Source organism: Notechis scutatus, chromosome 8, assembly GCF_049901735.1.
Source record: "Notechis scutatus isolate UNSWTSFEM ecotype Mainland chromosome 8, rNotScu1.2, whole genome shotgun sequence".
NCBI lineage: Eukaryota > Metazoa > Chordata > Lepidosauria > Squamata > Elapidae > Notechis > Notechis scutatus.
This window is the reverse complement of record NC_142016.1, coordinates 7,659,429-7,674,650: the sequence shown is the minus strand read 5'-3', so window position 1 is coordinate 7,674,650 and position 15,222 is coordinate 7,659,429. Positions and strand designations below refer to the sequence as shown.

At 44.0% G+C, this 15,222-nt stretch overlaps 1 protein-coding gene across 1 annotated transcript; it reads left to right on the top strand.

Moving 5' to 3' along the window:
- The first annotated feature begins 10,585 nt into the window (after window positions 1-10,585).
- On the top strand, window positions 10,586-14,928 carry LOC113420664 (platelet-activating factor receptor-like). Its single transcript, XM_087970533.1, has 2 exons — window positions 10,586-10,699; window positions 10,960-14,928. The coding sequence occupies exon 2, from the start codon at window positions 10,970-10,972 to the stop codon at window positions 11,939-11,941; it is 972 nt and encodes a 323-aa protein (XP_087826659.1). The 5' UTR covers window positions 10,586-10,699; window positions 10,960-10,969; the 3' UTR covers window positions 11,942-14,928.
- The last annotated feature ends 294 nt before the right edge of the window (window positions 14,929-15,222 follow it).

Genomic DNA, 15,222 nt, shown 5'->3' with positions numbered 1-15,222 from the left:
TGCTTAACCTGGTTACTGAACTAGTTACTGGATTTGTACCAAAGTCTCCCGATGTCAGATTCACACAATGCATGCAAATTGAGAATAGGTTACCCAATCTTTGCATGCTGGATTAATATAACTATTAGGAACATAGTTGATCTAGTTACGTATGTTGTAGGAATACAACCATGTGTGTGTGTGTGTGTGGGTGTTTCTGAGCTTTTTTCCTTGCTGGGAAAGCCCTGGTTTTTTTTTTTTTTTTGCTGGTCTCCCATCCAATTTCTAACCAGATCCAACCCTGCTTAGATATTGAGCCTGGGAAAAAATCAGCTCAATAATATAAGCTAGCCAAGCAGAACTAAACTCTTTCTCCAGAAATAACTACATTTAGGAAATACTTTCTCTGGAGATCCAATGCTGATTATTCACCTTTTGGGGCCCATTAAACTTTGCAAACTACCCTAGGTGTGAGTCCAGAATGCTTTTTTAAGTGCTTTTCCGATTTCCAGTTCTGAGTCACTGCCTTGCCCTACTTTTTCACACTCGGTTCTGAGTGAAGGCTTTCCTATCAGGTCTTCTAAGGTAGAAGGAAGCAAAACGTATTTGGATAATGAGGGAGAAAGCTGTTAGTGACATTCCTAGAAGAATCATCTTAGATTTCAACAAGGGGAGACTTGTAGAGAGAAATGTTTCAGGTTTTTTGAGGTTTTGCCTGTCAGAAATATTCCCACTTAAACAAAATTCTTTCAAGCGTTCAAAGCATTGATGATGGATGCTGTTGAAAATGCCATCCCTGCATCCTTAATATCAAGATTTTATTTCCCCTGCCTGGCAAACTGTCATTTGTAATACAACAACTACATCAGTGGTAGACAGTGTGGTGTTTCTGCATGCAAAGACTTGAGCATCAATCTGCCAGGCTATCTCACCTGACTTTCTAAAAAGAAATTCTTCCTATAACCATCTCAATCATCTGAAATAAAGATGAAACTGCAGTACTGGAAGTAAACCAGACATCTTGAGAAAAGAACATAGAATAACAGTGTTGGAAAGGGGTCCAGGGGTCGCCAACCTTTTGGACCTCAGGGACCACCAAACTCATAATTTTTAATCCCGCGGACCAGAGACCCTGGGAAAATCCCCCAAAAAGGCTGCAGGAAAATTCCCCATCCCGTTTTCCTAATTTGTGGGTGTGCCTTGGTGGTCATGTGACTGGGTGTAGCTTGGTGGTCATGTGACTGGCTAGGCATGGCTTGTATGTAAATATTATAAATATTTATGTAAATATTGAATTTTTATATAAAAAAAGAACAACTTTTACCCAAAAGCAGGCAAAGCAGGCAGGCAGATTCACTTGCTCCGAGAATCACAGATTCACTCAGAAATCTACCATTCTGCAATCTGCTGCCTGAGTCCACTGAAAAACAAGCTTCAGTCCTAAGGAAGGTTCAGCTCTGCTTTTAGATTAACTAGAAAGCAAGAAATCCAATGATCTCCTGCTTTCTAGCTAATCTAAATCTCTCAGCATAGCAGAACAGCTGATGGTCAGGGAAAAAAAAAAAAGGAAAAATAGCAACTTACCAAATGCAGGCAAGTTTGATGGTGCACATGCCAGGTAAGGAGTGAGTGGGCGGGGTGATTTGCCGGTTCTCCAAACTGCACAGAATTGTAACAACCGGTTCTATAGAACTGATCCGACCAGGTAGAATCCCACCCCTGCCACCACCATTCCCTCAGAACTGATGAAGCTTCTTGGATGAGAAGCAAAATGTCTTCTTTCTCAAGGAAAAAGCATAGTCCAGTTGCCTTTTAAAAAAGCACCTTGATGGGATTGTAGACTCTATTTTGGGAGCAGAGCTCAGTGGCCTTCTGGGTGGGTGGGAGTATTCTATACCAGCCATTTGGGGAATGTTCCCCACATGTTATTCTCTCAGTGGTCCAGGTGTGCTGCTAAATGGAGACATCTGCAGGAGGAACAGCATGGTGACTACTACCATGCCACTGCCCTCTCACTCCCCCCCTTTTTTACATATAGCAGTCTTTCCTCTTTTTTTGACACCTCCTGCAGATGTGCTTTTTCCATTTCCAGATGTTCCTGGTCTACAATATCCAGCCTCTTTTGCCATTGGCCATATTTTCCATCTTTAGCATTTCTATTGCCATTTATGCTCTGATAGAAATGGCCTCTGATCTGATTGCAATAGCTGATTTTGCTTAAATTGGATGATTCATGCCTCGTAGCATTCAATTTTTCACTGCTAGTGCTGTTATTCATTGCTTTAGGATTTCCAAACCCTTTTCAATTTTTCTAGTGCTAAGCCAATATTATTTTATTAGCTTGTCTTGATCTTTGCATTCTTCCGTGTTTGCCCTTTCATGTTCTTTAAATTACTTGCATCTGATCTTAATTTCTTTATCTTGGCCTCCAGTCTGATCTTGCACTCTGGGATTGAGTATGATTTTGCTTCTGGGTTTCTAATTTCAGCACACAGTTCCTCTATAACCAGCACTGTTGTACTATAGGCAAACTGACCAGTCTGTTCAATGAATGCTATTTTAATCCTTGCAAGTGTCTCATTCACATCTTTCATGGTCTAGGTAGTCCTCAAATGACTGGTTGCAGGATGACCAACCTGAATTGTAAGTCCCCTTTTTCAGGTCAGTCGTAACTGTGGAATTCAGATCCCCTTTGTGGTAAAGTGACTGAACTTTCAGCGTTCACAACCATTTGCAGCCTCCTGGAGTCACGTGATATGTTTTACTACAGTTTTGCAGGAAACTGGAACTAATTGTATTTCCAGTTTGGGGCAAAATCACACCAATAGCGAACCATTGGTTCACTTAACGTCTGCACTATTTGCTTAACGACCCCAGATTAGCTTAACAATTGCTGCAAAAATGTTCATAAAATTGGCTTGGTCACCAATCCACATTACAACCATTAAGACATAAAACTGTGGCGAGCAGGCTCCATTATGGTCGTATGTCGAGGAATACTTGTGGGTGCCAGGTCTTTGGGGGCACTACTTTCACGTGCATTATGTTCTAGGGCAGTGATGGCGAACCTTTTCGGCACTGAGTGCCGAAACCGGAACGTGTGCGTGCACTGGAGCATTGGAAATCCAAAGACCAGCTGGCCTGTGCGTATGCGTGCGCCAGGCAGCTGGTCTTCAGGTTTCCGGCGCATGCGTGTGCACTGGCCAACTGGTCTTTGGGTTTCCGGTGCTCCGATGCGCATGAAGGCTAGCTGGCCAGTGCCAGAAACCGGAAGAGCAGCTAGCAATGGCACGCAGGCCACAGAGAGGGCTCTGTGTACCACCTCTGGCACGTGTGACATAGTTTCCGAGGGTTACAACATAACTCTACTTTTTGTAATCTATTCTGTCAGATCATCAAAACCATAATTTAATTTCCACTCTTTGAAAAGAGTACAATCTGGAGACTAAAACATAAAACATAAAAATTAAAAGGACAAAAAAGACACAGAATATTTTCTAATTTGGGATTTGTTTTATCAATTGTTAGATAATAAATGTAGAAATTAGAAGTTGGAAGAATACTATTATATACAAGTAAAGAATACTATTACTACTATTATTATGTATATGTAAAATGACCCAGACTATACACTGTTTATTCAATACTTTAAATTTGTTAAAAAAATGTATAAAGAAAAATTTAAAATAAAAGAAGAGTGCAACCTGGAGACTAAAACATATGAAGAACAAGTTGCAGGTATGTCTAGTCTAAAAGAAGGAATTGAGATGACATGATAGCAGTGTTCCAATATTTGAGGAGCTGCCCAAAAAAGACGTCAACCTATTTTCCAAAGAACCAGAAGGCAAGACAAAAAATGATGGAAACTAATCAAGGAGAGAAGCAGTCTGGAATTAAGAAGAAACTTCTTAACACGGGGGACAATCAACCTTTGGAATGGTTTGTTGTGAGTGCTCCATTACTGGGGGCTTTTAAGAAGAGACTGGACAGCCACTTGTCTGAAATGGTCTAAACGGGGTTGGACTTGAAGACCTCCAGTCTCTTCCAAATCTTGTTATTCTGATAAATCATAGCTTCTATTTTTTTTTCATGCAAAAAGATTATATGGTTTCAAGTCAACCATAAATGTAGATCCAATCATCTTCATCAACCATTCCTCCATCGTGAATGGTGCTTTTTTTTTCTTTCCATCTTCTGCATGACTCATGCACATTGCCTTTCCATAAGTAAGATTTTCATAAAATGTTACCGGCCAAGAGAACTGTTGACTTTGGGTGCCGTTTCTCTGGTGGCTAAGGCTGGATTTTAGTTTACTTTATGAATAAGATAACAACTGTTCCCCACCTGCCTGCTTTATTCCTGTAGAATATCCCCCAGCTGGTGCAAAAAAAATGACTCAAGTCATGACAAAGAACCACAGACATTCATAACTGCCGCAGCAGAGAGGACTACATTTTGAGGGGGTTGTGTGATGTCTCACATAGTTACTGGGAGAAGCACTTTCTGAAAACAGGCAGACCCGAGCAAAAATGGACTGTTTTTGCTAGGTAAGAATTAAAAAAAATGAATGAATTCTGTCCTAAAAATGTTTTTGCATTGATACTTGTTTTCATGCAGCAAATCCATCAGCACTGCCAGCTGTTTTCCTTACCAATGGCAGCACAAGTTAAGGCTGGATTGCATCTATCAAGATATTTCCACTTTATTTTTTTGATAGGCTGGGCTGAAGCTTAATGCAGTAAAAGCACAAGCAGGTTTAAAAGTTGGCAACCTTGGAAGAGGATGTTAGCTTGGTATCAGCTAATGTAACATACTTTCCTTTGCATTTAAAGATAATTAAAGGATAATTATATTGTCCCCCCCAAAAAAGATAGACCATCTAAGGTTGAAGAAGGTGGATAAAAAAGTTAGTATGTAAGGATTTTTTGGGGGATAAAATGCAGGTAATCCTCGAGCTACAACAGTTCATTTAGTGACCATTCAAAGTTACAGCACTGAAAAAAGTAACTTGTGACCATTTTTCACCCCTGGGACCATTCCAGCATTCCCAGGGTCACATGATCAAAATTTGGACACTTGTCTATTGACCCATGTTTATGAGCGTTGCAGTGTCCCAGGATCACTTTTACATTCCTCAATGGAGGAATCAGATTCACTTAACAGGCGTGTTAACTAACATAACAACTGCGGTGATTCACTTAACAACTGTGGCAGGAAAGGTCACAAAATGGGGCAAACTAGCTTAACAAATGTCTCACTCAGCAACAGAAATTGTGGACTCAATTGGGGTTTGTAAGTCGAGGACTACCTGTATTCAGTTGTTTCAAAGAGGGATAGTGCAAGTATATTATGGACATAAGGGCCACCCTCCCTCCCAATTCCGATCAAGTATGAAGGGTTTTCAAACAATTTTAAAATACAGGTAGTTCTCGACTTATGACTGTAACGGAGCTTGCCCATTATGGTAATAAATTGCGATGGTCATAAAGCAAGACATCACTTGACCAACTTGATTTCATGATATATGAAATATATATATATATATATATATATATATATATATATATATATATATATATTTGGGTGGTGGCGGTTGTTAAGCACACACATTTTTTGCTGTGGGCGTTCTTGCTGAAAACTGGAAGTAAATGCTTCTGATTGTAATTGGAGAGAACTACCTGTATAGTATTTTACTCTCTATTCTAGGGGTGTCAAACTCAAGGCCTGCAGGCCAGATCTGGCCTGCGGGATGCTTAGATCTGGCCCACAGGGCTGGCCTGGAAATAGCAAAGGACTGGCCTGTGGTGCCTCTGCTACCGGTGCCTTGGTTTGGCCTTGGACATGTGCCCCCACCCCTGCGCCCGGTTTTGGCTGCCAGAGTGCTGCAGGAGGCCATCCTTGATTCAGAAGGTTATAAAGGGGAGGAAAGGTCATATATTTTACCTCTCAGGCTTGCAGGATTCTGCTATTATAGCCTATTGTCAATAATTTATAGTTCTAGTCTCCCTATGGAGTCAGTTTCTTGATCTGGTCTCTCTCTCTCATAGGGTGATCAGGTAGATCAAGTATGTATTAAAACAACGAAATTACAGAAATGTGCGCCTCTCTATTTTTATAAGTCTATAATAAAACCATGTGTGCGGAGGTGCAGCCCAATGTCACGTCTACTATGACCACGCCCACCATGACCACGCCCACCCTGGCCACACCCACCATGACCACGTCCTCCCTGGTCACGTCCATCACCACCCCCAGCCCTTTGAGGGCAAACACAACTGTTAGCTGGTCTTCTGGACGTTAGTAGACCCGAGATACAAATCCACCAACCAACATACAGAGATGTAGGGAGTCGCTTATTTGTGCATGTAACTCACATCCGTCCGGCGATAACGGTTTGAAATCCAAACTAGGTTAGGTGCAATTATAGCATTACCCCACCCTCCTAATCACATCTATCCCCTCACCTTCCACAAAGCATCCAGCAACGTCCTTGGGGAATCCCTTGTGCAACCTCCAATTCCCAGGTATCAAATGTGAGGCAGCGTTTGGGAGCCTCCATTCAGCCATTAATTCCCACTGATCGGGTTCGACGTTCAGGGGTGGGATTCTACAGGTTCTCACCTATTCGCTAGGACCGCTTGTTAACTTTCTAAGCAGTTCGGAGAACCGGTTGTTGGAAGAAATCTCCTTTTGTTTTTTTTCCACCCTTCTTGCATTCTTGGCAGTATGCCCAGACTTACTGTCCCCAAAGGAGGTTTTTTTTTTCTTTGCTGGTACTTTCTTAAAGGGGAAGGGTTGTTTTAAGCTTTTTACACTGCTGTTGGGAGGAAATATTCTCCTGTTGGAGTTAGCACTTTGAAAAAATAATTGAATAACGAAGTAGAGCTGCCAGAAAGAAGCTTTTAATGACAAGGAACCAAGACGAGTGACATTCAGCAAGGCTTCTTGGCTAGCTAGAAAGACTGACATTCGAACGTGAGTTTACATACCCTTTTTGAGTTTTGATCTAAAACTGGTGACCATTGAAAGTTACAATGGCACTGAAAGAAGTGACTTATGACCATTTTTCACACTTACGACCGTTGCAGCATCCCCACTGTCAGTAGAGGCCAGGCGAGGAGAAGCGCCTGTCAGCCTTCAAGATCTTCTTCCTTTGCTTTGCTTCTTTCTGGCTGTCATGAGTAACGGGGGGTGGAAGGGGGAAAAGTATGGGAAGTGAGCTGGAGGTGTTACTAACTAATGTTGTATAAACTGGGGAGGGTTTCTCATTCCTGCTTAGCTTTCTCTTCTTTGCGCAATTGCAAGCCTTTATCTGAGTAAGCCAAGGTCAACTAATCATCACCACCTGGAGATGTCCACATGATGAGGTTCACAACTTTTAATTGGAAGAACCGTTTGAACTATTGGGGGTGGGAACATTTCACTCCCTTGATATATGTGATGTACGTGCCTATTTCCCCAGATTCAGAATTCTTTTGTTGCTACCACTTGACTTTCAGTAAAAGATACCTTTTCTCTAATTACAAGAGTCTAAGTATTTCTTTCTTGGATTTTGAACGGAGCACCAGCTGACAGCGCCCCTTGATGTGAGTGACGTCGAGTTGGCCACACCCACCCAGTCATGTGACCAGCAAGCCATACCCACTAACTAAGCCACGCCCACAGAACCAGTTGTTAAAAAAATTGAATCCCACCTCTGTCGACGTTGCATGTTGGAGGGATCCGAGTTTAGAGCTCAACTGCTGACAGGCGACTGCATTTGGAGCCTGACAAACCCTGATGTGGCCCTCAATGAAATCAAGTTTGACACCCCTCCTCTATTCCGTGGATATAAAAAGAAAATAAATCAGAAAATGTGCCTATGTATGAGACTTGTTGTCTGGGTTTAAACAATAGGCAACCTGGTAACTGAATGTGTCTCAGTATATAGGTCGTCCTTGACTTACAACCATTCATTTAGTGACCATTAGAAGTTACGGCACTGAAAAAAAAAGTGACCTATGACCATTTTTCACACTTATGACCATTACCATGGTCACATGATCAAACTTCAGACACTTGGCAACTGGCTCATATTTATGACGGTCGCAGGTCTCGGGAACATGTGGTCACCTTTTGTGACCTTTTGACAAGCAAAGTCAATGGGGGAAGCCAGATTTACCTAAACAACCATGTTACTAACAATAACTGCAGTGATTCACTTAACAGCTGCAGTAGGAATGGTCATAAAATGGGGCAAATCTCACTTAACAACTGTCTTGCTTAGCAAATAAAATTTTGGGCTCAGTTGTGGCTGTAAGTGGAAAACTGCCTGTACTTTACTACCAACTAACCAAATCCTTTGAGATTATCAAAGGCCTAAGCAGCAGAACTCTTAGCTATGACATTATTAATTCAGTCTTAGCATGTTTGTTTGAATGCAGCTGAATTCGGCACATATACCTTTTTGTCCAAAAGCATTTGAGTATTGGGGTTGATCTGAAAAAAGTAAAGCTGTCCCTGTGTTTGCAGGAAGTTGCTCGGAAGAAGAAAAAAAGAGTGTTGGGGATATGCTGTATTTCAGGGCTCTCCAGCCTTGGCCACTTGAAGACTTGTGGACTTCAACTCCCAGAATTCCTCAGCCAGCTTTGCTTTTCTGGCTGAGGAATTCAGACATGATATTCTTCCGATTAAAATCGAATTCCGATTTTTGGGAATCGCCCCCTTCCCCCTTCTTCTCCTCCTTCCCTTCCCTCGGAGGCCCGAGTCAGGAGTTGTTACCGCTGGCGCGGCTCTGCGTGGCTCCAGTCCCGCGTTGCCTCAGGAAGGAAAGGCAAAAGGAAGAGCCGCGGTGGCGCTTTGCAACGGCAGCAGCGGCTCCTGGTTTGCCTTTCCTTTCCCGAGGCAACGCAGAGGACTGGAGCCGTCTTGGCAGCCGCACCCGTGAACAACTCCTGACAGCCCAGCTGGATACCTGAGCGGAGCGAGCGGAGCCAGGGCGGGTGGTGCGGCGGAGCCCGGGCGGGCGGGCGGTGTGAGCGGAGGGCGGACGGGCGGTGCGGCGGAGGCCGCTGAGCTGCAGGAAAAGAGCTGGGCAGCAATTTCTTGGCGCGCGGTGGGGGTCTCTTTTGGCTGGCCCGATTTTTTCGGTGGGGAATATCATGCCTGGGAATTGTGGGAGTTGAAGTCCACAAATCTTCTAGTGGTCAAGGTTGGAGACCCCTCTGCAGTGTATCTTACTCAGTATTGAACTTTTCAGAATGCACAGGTGCCGGGCAAGATTAGAAAGCTGGGAATTAGTAGGAAAGGCATTGTAAAATAAAGCAATCTGGGTTTTTTTTTTTTAAAAAGCAAACAAACAAGCAAAGAAATAATAGTTCCTGTAATGCTGTTTGCTGTGGGTGCATTAAGAGAGATACTTTTCTAGGACAATTTCAGTTTTAGGATTGGTTGAGGCTGCCTGTGGTTGATAATACATGAGCTGTTAAGCTAGAAACAAGGCAGTTAAAACTCTATCACTCATCTGTCTGTCTGTCTGTCTGTCTATCATCTATCTGTCACTGTATCATCAAGGGGACGGCAGAGAATGAGGTGGCTGGATGGAGTCACTGAATCAGTAGGCATGAGCTTAAATGGACTCCGGAGGATGGTAGTGGACAGGAAGGCCTGGAGGAACGTTGTCCATGGGGTCATGATGGGTCGGACACGACTTCGCGACTAACAACAACAAATGTATATTGTAAACAGGGGTGCGTTTGTGTGTGTTGTGGTGGTAATGATGGAGAATGCATATGTTTCCTCCCAGGGCGTTTCTGCTGCTCTGCCAAGGCCTCCAGGGCTGATGAGGAAGGGAAGGGGGGAGCAACAGCCACTCCCGCCCCTCTCCCACTCAGGCTCAGCTGTGGTCTCCCTTGGCAGTAAGGGGGGGAGCTGAACAGCTGAACTGTGTCTCAGCGCTGGGGAGCCATTCTGTCCACAGCCCTCGACTTTCCCCCTTCACAACGCTAAGCCCCAGCAGCTGCTGACTGGAGCCACGAGCCACATCTCCAAGACAGTCAATGGGGGTGTCTACTACCTAAAGCATCCCCCTCCTTGCAGCTGTGTTCCCCACTTCTCCATCAGAAATGCCCATGCAGCAAAACCGGGTTCAAGGCGGAAGGGAAGGGAGCTGGATAAAGCTTCCTTGGATTGTGAGTGGGGCTTTCCTTTCGTTGTGACATGTCATCTTCTTGCTGTCAGCCGGAAATGAATGGGGGAGTGGTGTGGGCGCAGATGGTCCGTCCCCTGCAGGCCCCTGCTGCATTAATTCTACTCTCTTGATTTTCTGCTGGTCCAACCGCTCAAAACATCCCACTTTGTATCAGTAGCTTGATTTGATCAGCCGTATCCTGGGACGTCCATCCTTTTCCTCAATTCAGCTAGAAATAGTTGTCACCCAACCCTCCACTCATCTGCTTGCCCACCTCCAAACCTGTTCTCCCTCCAAGTGCCTAATCCACTTGACTGACTCTCTCTCTCTCTCTCTCTCTCTCTCTCTCTCTCTCTCTCTCTCTCTCTCTCTCCTCCCCTCTCCCTCTCCTCTCTCTCTCTCTCTCTCTCTCTCTCTCCCTCTCCTTCTCCTCTCCCTCTCTCTCTCTCTCTCTGTTATGTGTTTGTGTCTTTTCTAGGCTGACAAGCCTGTCTGGACTTGATGTACTGCATCTGCCCTCCCCCAGTGTAAGAGAACAGAAGATAAAAACAGGTGAGCTCAGAACAAAAAATATTTTGGGGTTCAGTTAAGTTAACTGGGGACAATTTATGAGCTTCTGAAAGTTTTACAAACCATCCAGGTTTTGAAGTGCCCCCAATAACTTGGATTTTAACAAGCAAATCTACTCTACCGACCCACTTCTAAGAACCTCCATCTTGAGGAGATGAGGAACTCCATCTTTTCCACCTTCTCTGTCTTCTCTCTAAGTTGTTTTATTGTGGGCTGATCTTCTTTCCCTTCCTGTCTTCTAGAGGTGTTGGGATGAACAACTCCACTGCTGTGGGGCTGGCGGATGTCCAGTGTCAGCTCAATGATCCTCTGCAGTTTGTCATAGTGCCAGCTACGTATTGCCTGGTGTTATGTGTGGGATTGCCTGGCAATGTGGCAGCCTTGCTCGTTTTCCTTCAGAGTGGACGGGTCAGAAAAGCCATCCGCATCTACCTCCTCAACCTCACCTTGGCCGATATCTTCTTCAACCTCACCTTGCCATTCTGGATCACTTACTACCTAGCTAAAGGACACTGGAGTCTGCCAGAGGTCTTCTGCCGCTTGGCTGGAGCCATCTACTATCTGTCCACCTACAGTGCTATGGCCTTCATGACCTTGATCAGCCTAAACCGATACTGTACGGTGGCAAAGGTAGAACTGGTTCTCAACCGGCCCCAGGGGGCACTGATCAGCTGTGTGATGGCCTGGATTTTGTGCCTACTTTGTGCCATTCCTTCCCTGATTAAGCAGCAAACCCACCAGGGAGAGTCCACCAGCTTGAAATGCTTTGAACAGCACTCAGGACAGAGGACCTATGCCTATGCTATGGTGATCATCTTCACCCTGTCCTTCTTGGTTGTGCTGGGCACCTACTTGTCTATTATGAGGACACTGTCCACTGCAGCTGGCACATGTCAAGGTGGCCACCGGCGCAGAGCACGTGCAATGGTGCTGGGCATGCTCTTAGTGTTTGTGGTCTGTGTGGCACCTTATCACCTCTCCTTGGTTCCTTGGGTCACTGACCAAATGTCGGGTTTGGCCTGTCGTCCTCCATCGTTCTTGGATAACCTTCACATGTTGAGCGTGGCTCTCCTTAGCTTGAACAGTTGCATTGACCCGCTGATCTACTGCTTCTCCATCAAGCGCTTCAGGACTGATTTATGGACAATGGTGCGGAAGACCTCCAGCTGCTGTCCCGTCTCTTCTTCTCTGCCTCCACCTCTGCCAACACCGTCAGAAAACTGAGTTCCACCCAACCTCAGGTCTTCTTCCTTAACCTCTTTATAATTGGGAGAAGGCCACATCCTTCCAATTGGATGAAATTACCTCGAGGTTTATTTTGCACCTTCTGGACTCAGGGCTTTTAATTGGCAGGTGCCAACCAACAGAAAGATCTCTTGACAGGCTTCTACTTTAATGCACCAAGTTTTCTTGGGGCCTTTTGGGGACCAGCTTGCCAGTAACTTCTTCCTATAGCTGAAGAGTGACCAGCCCAAAGTCATCCATCTGCCTTCTGAGCCTAAGACAAGATTAGTACTCAGTGTCTCCCCTTCAATTAACCATTAGACCAAAGTGGCTTTCAGGTCATTCTCATTCTCTGGTTCAAATGAAGAGACATTCCAGAAAGATAATAAAAAGCAGAGCCCAGGGACTTGTGAATCTTGTGGATGCAAACCCTGAAGACATATATCATTTGGATGAAGCATTTAAGAGCTGAAAAAGTTACACATTTAGGATAAGAAATATCTCTGGATATTGATGGGAAGTGTTGTCAGTGCAGAGAACAGGTTAAGAAAGAAGATTATCTGTAAGTTGAATGTATGGATCTGCAGTGAAAAAGGCAAAGGGGCCCCTGTGTATTTTATTCTGCTAATTGTTGCAGGCCATAAGGGGACGTGCTCATCTCGGTTTCAAGGCCATTGAGCCAGCCCTGTCCATTTCTTTGGTCATGTGGCCAGCATGATGTCAAGGAACACTGTTACCTTCCCACCGAAGTGGTACCTATTTATCTACTTGCATTTGCAGGCTTTCGAACTGCTAGGTTGACACGAGCTGAGGTGAGGACAGGAGCTCACCCCATCACATGGCGCTCCAGTCTCGAACCTGGGCTGCCAGCCTTCCATCTTAACTGCTGAGCCACTGTGCTCACCCCAAATAGATCTGCAGTGAAGAGCAAGAATTATTTTCTTAGGCACACAGCTCAGTTGGTTACGATTGCATTCCATTTGAACGAACAATGGAAGGTAAAATATTTTTTTTTTCTCTTAAATTATGAGCCACCCACGGTCTTTGCTAAGATGGGTGGCTATAAATAAATAAATCAATTCTCCACCCCTTACAAATAGAACAGGAATGGACAGGAAGTAGATCACTAGCAGCATTTTGTAAGCTCTGCAGCTGATCAGCCAGCTTCTTTGTTGTAGAATGGAAATTATTGAAAAGGTGTTTTGTTCTCCTTTAGAATCTAAGCAGGTGGTATTTACAGTCCATCCCTTAAGCTGTTAGAGAGCAAGATTCTTGGATGTTGTACTATGTTGTGCCCCCATGTAGAAAACTGCACAACATCTGCCCCCCCAGCTTGGAATTGGGAACTGTTCTATTTTCGCACAATGTATATTCTATGGGGTTTTTCAATTACCTTGAGCACCAGGAGGCAGTATGATCTGGTTTTGTCTCTTTAAATCCATGTTTCCAGTTCTTGGTCCAAGGTTTGAGGCTATCAAACAACATCCGGCTAGCTTTGTCTAAATAGTTACAAACAGAACAAAGCCCATCTGAGATGCCAGTAGTCAATATCATCATCAAAAGGGCAAAAGCTCAGTCTGAATACCGATAAGGAAATGTTAAAAAGAGAGAGAGAAGTGAAGGTTTATATGAAGTAATCAGTGACTTTGGTTTCGAGTTGAGAGCAAGTTCTTGGATTGAGAGTTCTGTCGGTGACGGTTTTGTCTGTATGACAGTATTTCACGCCTCAGTTATGTGCAGAGAAGAGAGGAGATTGTCAGAAGAAATGCTGAAGTAGGTTAGATTCCCCATGTTTGGAGGATGTGCATTCTTAAGCAAAGCAAAGGTTCTATGCATCTGGAGCTTTGTGAGAAGTTCAGATTCGAACTAGCTCACCAAAATATTGTGGAGGAAATGTGACAAAAAGCATCTACGGGTAGTCTACAACTTTCACCCATTTGTTTAGTAACCGGTCCTCGCACTTACAGCCATTGCAGCATCCCCACAATCATATCATCAAAATGCTGGTACTTGGCAATCAGCACCTGTTTACAATGGTTGCAACGTCCTGGGGTCACGTGATCCTCATTTATAACCTTCCCAGCCAGTTTCCGTTAAGCAGAGTCAACTGGGAAAGCTGGACTCACATAATGACCCAAAGGTGCTTTTTCAAGAGACAACTGGACTTTCTGATTTTTCTTTGAAGACATTTTGCTTCTTCAGAACTGAAGAAGCTTCTTGGATGAGAAGCAAAACGTCTTCAAAGAAAAACCAGAAAATCCAGTTGCCTCTTGGAAAAAAAAAACACACCTTTTGGGACAACCATGACCTGGATGATGGAGAAGCGCCATAGACACTCACTTAGTAAGTTATCCTGAGATAAGATGGGCGCCCGATAAGCTTTATAAATAAATACATTTTTTATAAATAAACAGCCGCGTGATTTGGTTAGCAACTCCAGTGATTTGCTTAATAAAAAAAAGGTTGCAACATTGGGCTCAACTCACTTAACAACCACTTCGCTGAGCAATGGGAATTCTGGCCCCAATTGCAATCATAACTCAAGGAGCTGTGGTGAGGTAGAAAGGCAACATTTCACTCATTAAACTAAATCTTGGTTTGTAACTGTGGACTGTTGGCTGTAGGAATGTTTAACGTTAAGTTCCAGCAGATAGGGGAATGCAAATCCACGGAGAACATTTGCCCTCATCCCTGCCTTAGGAGCTCTTAATCTTGAAAGGAGCACAGCTTACATGCCTGCCTGGACCATCAAAATAGCTTTCGGTGGTGCCTTTGCCAAACCAATAGCCAATCCCCACAGTGAGGAACACGTTTAAAAAAAAAACAGAAGCAAAACTTCAGACTTGACCAAGCTCTTCCAAGCAATGCTCTGGGTCAGTAATATTCAAAGTGTATATCTTTTTTTAATTATGTTCATTATTGGAATTATTATCATTATTATTATTATTACAGCTAAAGTCATTACAATAAAAATGGAACCACATGGCACAATTACTGTACAGTAGTTTATTTGCCTTATAAGTGGAAGGCCTTCTTCTTGGACTGAGACCTAGCACAAGAGGTGACCAGGTCTTGGTCTCTGGCCATCAGAGCAGAGGAAATAGAATGGGCCAAGATCCCTTTGTGCCTTTAGCTGCTGGCAGATCTCAAATCGAGTGGATCTGCTTCCTGGGAAAAGTTCCTGAGATGTACCTAGTTTTTAACAAGTTGCTAAGATGTGAGGTTGTGCTAAAGTCTCTCCATAGTAGGATACGTTTGACCTTGAGGGTGAGAAGATTTGG